The sequence below is a fragment of the Colius striatus genome, chromosome 5, assembly GCF_028858725.1.
Source record: "Colius striatus isolate bColStr4 chromosome 5, bColStr4.1.hap1, whole genome shotgun sequence".
Taxonomy (NCBI): Eukaryota; Metazoa; Chordata; class Aves; order Coliiformes; family Coliidae; genus Colius; species Colius striatus.
The window spans coordinates 58,367,322-58,376,662 of NC_084763.1; the positions used below are offsets into that span (position 1 = coordinate 58,367,322).

At 51.6% G+C, this 9,341-nt stretch overlaps 1 protein-coding gene across 1 annotated transcript in view; it reads right to left on the minus strand.

Moving 5' to 3' along the window:
* Nucleotides 1-8,001, minus strand: part of SMARCC1 (SWI/SNF related, matrix associated, actin dependent regulator of chromatin subfamily c member 1) — a 78,391-nt gene extending 70,390 nt beyond the window's left edge. Inside the window, exons 1-2 of the mRNA XM_061996305.1 lie at nucleotides 7,771-8,001; nucleotides 16-135 (exon numbers count right to left, since the gene is read on the minus strand). Of these exons, the coding sequence (XP_061852289.1) occupies nucleotides 16-135; nucleotides 7,771-7,965 (315 nt within the window). The 5' untranslated portion in view covers nucleotides 7,966-8,001. The remainder of the gene's footprint in view (nucleotides 1-15; nucleotides 136-7,770) is intronic.
* Nucleotides 8,002-9,341: the final 1,340 nt, after the last annotated feature.

Here is a 9,341-nt window from a genome sequence, read left to right on the forward strand (position 1 = left end):
AACCCCAGTACTCACAGGAAGCTTTGTGAAGGCAGGATTGGTGACATGTTTTCCAAAGGCATCTTCCTGGAATTGCAGCAGCTGCACCACCAGCCCAGCCAGTGTTTTATTGGTAGGAGCATCTGCTTGAACATACTGAAAGACAAAACACACACACACTTTAGACAGAGGATAATAAACCATGAAGACTGCTTTACAAATTCCCCAGACCATTTTTCTGTTGTAGAGCTCAGTTTAAGATGTAAGGATCATTATGTGGCTGGAGGGGGAGGTGTGTGCACAGGAAGAGCACCAAGCACAACCATTTTTCATGCTCTCATCTTCAAATATAGCAGCTATCTGTGAATCTTCACCAGCTCACCAGGGGTGCCAGTGCTTTACAGACACAGATTAGCTACTTCAATCTGATTTGTAGCTCCTAATAAAGGAACAGACTAATTCTGGCCCACACATACATAAAGCTTTCTACAGCAACTTTACAAGCTCCTTCTGTAATCAACTACTACACATGAATCCTAAGAGCATCTATTTGGTACTACACAGCATATAATGTACAAAGGAAAACTGAGCAGGACAAATGCATGTGCAATGCTTTGTGACAATCTAAGCACTTCCAAAGTGATGCTTCTAATAAAGGGCATCTATGTAAAAGGAGAGATCACAGGAGGTGATATAAAACAACTCATGGGTTTTGAGCTTTCATTACTCCCAGTGTTACAGTAGTCCCTTCCTGGGTGTAATCTCCTCGCCATGCCAGAAGGCTTCTATACAAGTAGAACAAATGCCAGCTGTTCACGTAGAATGTGGATGAATACTAGCTACCTTAGAGCCATTTACCTGGGTTACACTATAAACTGCAAGGCCTTTGCTCTTCCCTTAAATCAGATTCTTCCAAAGCCCCTCAAACTGTTGAGAGCAGGGACCCTCAAGGTGGTGTTAAACAGCAGTCAATCCAAAGCTGCAAGTGTATAGCAAAAGACACTGCAGAGATATTGACCTCTCCACAACAGTTTTATGGTATGGAGACACAGATTCCTTCAGCACTTGTTAAGAGACAGACAGACATATGTGAGAAACTAAACCTTCCCAACTCAAAGGACACACATACCTGTAAGACTCCCAGGGTGTCCTGCCCTATATATAAAACCCAAGCTAGAAATTTAAGCCTAGGAAGAGAGAAGCCTGAATTTCCAAACCCACTTTTTTTCTCAGCCCTCCTCCCAGTAGGGCAGGCAGTTGTGATCACTTGATCCAATTTAACTCCTAGCAATTCACATCAGCTACCACAGCGACATGAAGCAGTAGCAAGAGTCGGTTCTTCATTGCTGTTAGAATCCAAATGAAGATAGAAACTTTTGCTCTTGAGCTTTTTACAAACCTCTACACCCCTGTGCACCTCTCAGCTAGCAACTACTCTTTTAATTATCTGGAGTAGAAGCTCTGGGTGCTGCAGCTGAATTCACCAGAGCAGCTGAAGCAATCCTTTGTTGGAATTACTCATCTTGGACAGGACTGCAGAACGGAGCACATGACTCACTCAGATGCTCCAGTTAATCCAGCATCTTTCCTGAAAAACCCATCCCAGCCTCTGCCTTAGCTCACCAGGTGCTGCAGCCCAGTGGAAAGTGTGCCCTTCTCCTGCCTTTGTTACAAGGGATAAAAGCCTCCAGCATGGAATAATACCCCCATTGTTACATTTGCCAGAACTCTTTTTATCCATGTCCCCAAGGTTGCTAAACCAAGAAGGATGGTTATGAGAATGCATCCAGTGCTGTTAATAAAGGAATGATATCGTTTAAAAATCAGTGACTATCACACCCAGATGTGCACAGAAGTCATTAACAGCCCTAAAGCTTCCACCATTTCGCAGGTCTCACCTTTGCACCACCACCTTCTGCCACTCTGACTAGAACTCTGAGCTTTTAGCTCAGCTATGCCAATTATAATGCAATCTAACCCACGGAAACTAAAAGGTGCAGGCAAAACAGACCTGTGCTAACCTACAGCTGCAGGATTTGCACAAATGTGGAAACAAAAGCACAGCAAGATCAAGTGCCAGGCTTCACATGAAACAATTCTGTTTCTATAACCAATACAGCTTTGATCATCAACATATTCACATGCCACACGTGTCTCACATTCAAAAAGCACAGCCACAGCTTCCAGCTTAGTTCACAGAATCCCAGCATGGCAGGGGTTGGTGTGCAGGGCCCTGCAGAGCTCATCCAGCCTCAGCCCCTGCTACAGCAGGTTCCCCTGGCTCAGGGGGCACAGGAACATGTCCAGGTGGGGTTGGAAACCTCCCAGACAGGAGCCTCCACACCCTCCCTGAGCAGCCTGGGCCAGGGCTCCCTGTTCCTGCCCAGCTGCAGGACTCTGCCCTTGCCCTTGGTGACCCTCAACAGGTTCCCCTCTGCCCAGCTCTCAGCCTGTCCAGATCTGGCTGAACTGCAGCTCAGCCTCTGGTGAACCAGCCAGTTCCTCGACTGCCTGCCCAACCCATTCAGCTGTAGCACTTTCTCTGAATACCGTTCTAGATGGACAGATAATTTTGTCCCCAGTAAAGCAGAGCACACTGGAGTAGTACACCTTTAGTTGTGCATGGGAGGCATACTCCAGGAAGAGAAAACACAACACGCAAAAGCAGCTTTTGCATATCTTCTCTGCAGCTCCACAGCGTGCACTGTGCAGCACTGAACAGAGGAAAAGCCCTCTAACCATTTTAACTCAGTTAATGGGGAAAACCCTCTGTATTGCTGCATTTGGGACCTGATCTAGGTGGACCTGCTTGAGCAGGGGGGTTGCACTGGGTGATCTTTGGAGGTCTCTTCCAACCCACACCATTCTGTGCTTCACTTTTTTAGACAGTTTAAAATCTTAGAGCATAAAGCTCTAGCTAAGGTTTTCTCCACTGTCAGTCTGAGGATCTCATAAGCCATGGGAAGGCGATCCTTGGGGGAAGGAAGTCCAACGTTTACATGAGAATAAGCCTGGGAAAGCATATTCTTAGATACCTCACACTTTTCAGGTCCTTACTCCTTTACTTGCAGCTCTCATTTTTACCTCTTGCAGGAGGCACTGGAAGCTTTCAGAAGGGAAAATAACATTAGGAACCCCAGGTTCTATTCTGCCCTGACACTATTCTTGCCATTTCTTTCCCACATAAAACTCATCACTTTGCCTGAGGTTCCCTTTCAACACAGAAGAGGTGAAAAACCCCCCAGCCTCAAAACCAAACACAGAATACTCCTCTTGATCACTTCTGCACACTAACCAGCAACACAAATTGGTCTTGAAAGCAGCAAAACCACAGTTTCACTGCCTTTCCATCAGGAAATCACCTGAGGGAACCAGGCAGGGCTTTAGTCAGAACCTATCTGTGAGTTTTCCACCAGCCTCCGCAGCAAAGGCAGAAAGCTATTCTACAGCAAATAAAGGGTGTCAGACAGCAACTTCCCGAAGCCAGAAATGATGCCCTATTCCTGGACACACAGCTTTGGCAGGAGGATTTTGTTAAAGTGATGAAATACTAGAACCTCAGAGACACAGCAAAGATTCTTCTAACATTTCCACATTCATTAGAAACACAAACCCACCCACACGTCCTTAAGCAGAAATCACGGCCGGTCAGAAGCTGTTCAGCATAACTCAAACAAAGAGTACGAGTGCAATCACAGGCTGAGGAAATCCCTTCACCAGCAAGATTTGCCACTGCAGCTGCACTGGGAAGCCTCTGTCACAGGCGTGAGGGACAGATTCATGCACCCGGGTTTGATGTGGTTACTGACCTCAAATAACCACATTATGGCTCTGCTTTGTAGCTCTGCTGCACAAAATCCTTCCCTTCCCCCAAAACAAAGAACAATTCAGCCCAGATCACTAAATAACAGGGAAAGGGAAACCAAAATGAAAATACTTGGATTTAGGTTGTAACCCTTGTTTCTCTTTTCAAGGCAGGAACACGAGAGAGCTGCAAGGAAGAGAAAATCCTCCCTCAGATTAAATCCAAGCCAGTCCCTGAAGCAATACGTGATCACTGACACGAGAGTCAGTGCCAGCCAGAAGATAACCTCAGCTCCTGGCCAGTAGTGAACAAGCAGGTGGTCTCCAAACAGACATCTTTGGGCACAACTGCCATTTCATAACAGCTGCCAAGCCACCCTCAGGCTGACTTATTAATAGAAGGGTAGAAAGGGATCCTAAAGGGATCCCACGCTGCTGCCCGTTGTTACCGTGCTGCCATAGAACAGAGAAGCTGCACTGGTGTCAGTCCCACAGCCTACAGCAGCCCTGCATGCCATGGAACACGGAAAGAAAACTTATTCTACACTTGCTGCTAGGGTAAGGGGGTCCCAGGTACCCACCAAACCACACAGACCTCCAAGCAATGGCACTCCCTCCTCATCTGCATGGTTTAGCATCGCTGGGGCAGCCCATGCCACCTTCCCCTCTGACTCACCCTTTCACACAACACTCCACTTGTTCTTTAAAAACCAAACCACCTCCTTCCCCCAAAAAAATCATGTTCCCAGCTTTCAGAGCCACTGAGCAGCTGAAGCCCTCACAGGCCCTGTACATTGAACTGGACACAATGAACACACTGGGAACAGTTCTCAGGGACTACAGCTGGAAGGCCAAGGGTAGGTCCTGCATCCTTCTGAAGATAGATGCAAAAATCCCCAACCTCAACATACAAAGGTATCTTAAATACAAAAACTCACACTGCTTTATGACAAGCCATTCTAGTAACAGCAATTGGTTCCTTGATGACAAAAGAACTACCTAAACAACACATTATTAGAGACTGATGAGCATTAACATGAGAAAAAAGCGAACTGCTCCATTTACTTCTGAACTACAGATTTCTGTTGCCACCACCATCACTCTGCTCAAACGACGCCTGTCAGATCCTCCAGGCCTTGAAAGCCACAGCAGGACCCCATTTCCAGCTGACAGAGGAGACAGGATCAGACATCAGTCTGAGGCCTGGGAAGAAGTGGGGGATCTCCTGTCAATCTCAATGCAGAGAAACAGCACAAGAGCAGAGAGCCCTCAAATGGTTTGGGTGGGAAGGGACCTTAAAACCCCCCTGCCATGGGCAGGGACACCCTCCACCAGCCCAGGGTGCTCCCACCCCCATCCAAGCTGCCCTCAGACACTGCCAGGGCTGGGGCAGCCACAGCCTCTCTGGGCAGCCTGTGCCAGGGCCTCAGCACCCTCCCAGGGAACAGCTTCTGCCTCCCATCTCAGCTCAGCCTCCCCTCTGGCACTTGGGAGCCAGCAGCCCTTGTCCTGGCACCACAAAACATGAATTCCACACACATAAACAGGGAGTGGGAGGAAGTGTGGAATAAACAACTCTGGTTGCTGTCACTAACAGCCCCCTCAGTGCTCCTTCCACCCTTACACACACCCTTTGCCCAACCCCCTGAGCCTCCCCAACACACGACATCTTTCTGCACATCCAGGGAAGGGTTTTCCTCTCTGACAGAGCTTGAACCAAGATAAAAACAGACCCAGAGAGGTTTTGTCTGGAAAATATCACATCACAGCCACGTGGGATTACAAAACCCACGGTGCTGCCCAGTAGATTTTATCACCCAGGATCTCCGAGAGACACTGCCCACACTGCCCAGGCAGCCCGCTCCTCCCACCCAACATCCACTGAGAGTCGCCCATAGTGCCATCTAAAGCTCTTACTACTTCAGTTCTACTCAAGGGATACACATGACACTCAGTTATTTGAAGACTTGTCTAATCTAGAGGCAGGAACAAGAGGAAATGCAATTGTAATTCTCTTCACTCTCTCCTTGCCTTTGACTTCTGGATCTTTGACTGAGCTTGGGAAAGTCACTCAGGATTCAGTCTGAGTGGTTCCCGTGGTGGAGACAATACCTCCAACAGCTGATGGCTTCAGTGCTGCCAAGATGTACATGCACCCATTCTCAAGAGTATAAACTGGACACCAATCAGCTGTAACCACCATGGATTTCATTGAAACAAGTCACACGCCTACAGCAAGATGAAAATAGACTCAAGGTGAACTAGAGTCCACTTACCGCACATCAACGAGGAATTAACGCTGCCCTTCAGAGCACTAAGGACACGTCTTGAAACACCAGGAGGATCAATTTCCTTCTTTTCCAAAAACAAAGCTAATTTCCCCTTTTGTTTTGAAGGATTTTATACAGCAGCATTTTGAAACTCACCCACCCAGTAAGGGTTTCTCCTTAGACAAGTTCTAATTACCTTCCAGAGTTTAAGAAATAAATAGAACCAGCTAATCTTTATAACCAGCAACATCACAAAAACCAATTATGATAACATAGTCTGGCATCTGAAAGGAAAGCTCCCACTTCGGAACTACAGATAAGAGGCTCTACCAGGCCAGCAGAGCGAGATCCAGCTTGCCCAGAGAGCCTGGACTCACAGCAGCAAGGGACAGTAACTGTTACAGCTTTGAACAAGGCGAGTTGCTCTTTGGCAAAATGGCAGGTGCCAGCTCAAAGTTATTTCAGGACTCGATTGCGTTCTTGTGGGTATTCAGATACGAAAATGAAAGGACACTCCTCCCTCCATGTGTAGAAACAGCAGAGAGGCAACACCAAAACAAAATCAAACCAGACAGGCTGGGGTTTTTTTGAGCTACAATTTCCTTATCAACAGAAACTGCTTCAGCTGCTCACTCAACCAACCAGCTCCTCTCCAGCACATCGATTCCACTGCACGCGCGTGGCTGCTCGGGAAGGAGCTATGTGGAAGGACCGGTACAACACACCTCTCAACACACTCTGCTTTTTAACCCTGACCAGCTCAGATATCTACTTCAGAGCGTTGCCACACAAATAATCCCATCGCCAGTACCCGCAGTGCCACGGGGAAACTTCTCTGTGGGTTCCTGACACCAGACCTACAAAACAGGGCGGGATGGGCTGGGAATCCCATGGAGAGACTAAGGCAACTTTAGGTTGTCCTGTATCACGCCTCCATAGCGCTTTCCCCCTGGCAGTGCTCCTCCTGGGATTGCTACAAAGCTGGCTAGACAGAGATAGCCGTCTTCTGGAAAGTTCACCTCAGGTAATTTTTCCCACAACTACTGAAGGAAGAGGGTGTCTTTCAAAGTCACTGAAAGGTACAAATCAACCACACAGGAAAAGCGCGTGGAAAGAAAGCAAAAGAGGAACGGGGCGGCAAGCCGTATAAAAGAGGAAGAGGACTGCAAGGGTAACAAACAGCGAGCAACGACACCACCGAAAAGCGAACTTCAACACGAGCAACACGTGCGAAGCCTTTAACAAACGCCAGGCTCGGCGAAACGCGGTGAAAGGGGCAACAGCGGCTGATTTTGGGGGTGAGTGCTTTTGTCCTTTGTTAGAACACCCCGACACTTCAGGGGTGCGGTTTAAGCGAAACCCGTCTAAAATCCTGGCAAGCTGAGCCGGGACTTGCCCGCACAAGAAAGTTACCGCCGCAGCTCGCCCGGGTGTAAACATGGACGCGGGACAGCGGCCGAGCCACCGCGTCTCGGAGGGGAAACGGGGCCCACCCCCGGCTCCCCCGGAGCTCCCCCGCGGGCCCGGCTCCGCGCTCCCCCGGCTGCGCCGCAGCAGCAGGGGCCGGGCGCGGCGGCGAGGCCGCGGCTCACAAAGGCCGGCGGTGGTGGGGGGCCTCCCCCGCCTCCCGCCACCGCGAGGGACCGTTAAACCGCCGCCCGGCGCCGGCCCCGGCCGCGCTCCCCCCGCGCCGTCCCACGCCCGCGCCGAGCCGCACCTTCTTGTAGTGCTTCCCCAGCCAGACGCGGACCGAGTCGAGCTGGGACACCGTCTCCGGGCTCTCCCAGAACTTGCCCGTGGGGCCGCCGTCCTTCCGCCGCGCCACGGACAGCGCGGCCAGCCCGCCGCTCACCGCCACCGCCGCCGCGGCCCCGGGCCCGGTGCCGCCGCCCGCCGCCAGCGCCGCTGCCATTGTTACCCTCTCGGAGCGCCGCCACCGCGGCCCTGCGCCTCCCACCCGCCTCACGCCGCGCATGCGTCGAGCGCCGGACGCCCCGCCCCCTCGTGCATGCTCGGGACGCCGCTCGGCTGCGCTCCCCGCTCCCGCCGCCCCGGGCCGGCCCGCGGGGCTCCGCTTCCCCCGGTGCAGCGCCGCCGAGCCCCGGCTGCCCCGGCCCCGCCGCCCTCAGCGCGCCCGGCTCGCCGCCCCTCCCCCACGCAGCCCCGCCGCCATCTTGGTGCATGCGCGAGCGGCGCTTTGAGGGGTGCCCCCGCTCCCCGTCCTGCGCATGCGCGGCCCAAAGCGCTCGCACACACCCCCCAACCATGCCTCGGCGCATGCGCGGTGCCGCCCCCGCCGCGCGCCCAGGGCTGAGGCGGCCTCAGGCTGCTTCGGGCCCCTCAGAGCGGGGCACAGGAACGTGCTGAGGGTCACCCAGGGCAAGGGCAGAGTCCTGCAGCTGGGCAGGAACAAGCCCCTGCCCCAGCACAGGCTGGGGGGCACCTGCTGGAGAGCAGCTCCAGGAGAGGGACCTGGCAGTGCTGGTGGGCAGCAGAGAACCGTGAGCAGCAGTGTGGGCTGGTGGGCAAGAAGCCAATGGCAGCCTGGGGGCATCCAGCAGAGTGTGGGCAGCAGGGCCAGGGAGGTTGTGCTGCCCCTCTGCCCTGCTGAGGCCTCAGCTGGAGCCCTGTGCCCAGTGCTGGGCTCCCCAGCTGCAGAGAGACAGGGAACTGCTGCAGAGAGGCCACGGAGGGCTCCCAGGGTGCTGAGGGATGGAAGGTGTGTGTGAGGAGGAAAGGCTGCGGGCCCTGGGGCAAAGAAAACTAAGGGAGAGCCCTCATCAACACTTACAAATACTTATAAAGGTGGGTGCCCAGAGAGGGTGTGGAGTCTCCTTCTTGGCTGTGGGGGAGTCCCCATCCCTGGAGGCATCCCAAAGCTGTGAGGCTGAGGCCACGGGTCAGTCAGTGGTGGCTGTGGCAGAGCTGGGTCAACTGTTGGACTCAGCAGCTTCAAGGGCTTTTCCAACCTCAATGATTCTGTGGCTATAGACAGAGCAGACTCACAAAAACACACACAGATTAAGGCAGTAGTCATTAGGACTTCAAACCATCAAGTGGTTTAAACTGAACAAATCAGCACTGAGTCTTCACTGCCGAGTATGTTCAAAAGTTTTATTTGTCTTAATAACATTTAGCCCAAGGGAATGAGTCATTATGAAGTTAATTTCCCCCAAATTTCCTCTTTTAATGACATTTAGCAGAGATCCAGTCAAAGCTAATGTTTTATTTGGGAACTCAATTATAACAAAACAATAGGCAAGAGAAAAAAAATCTGTGTGTAATTAC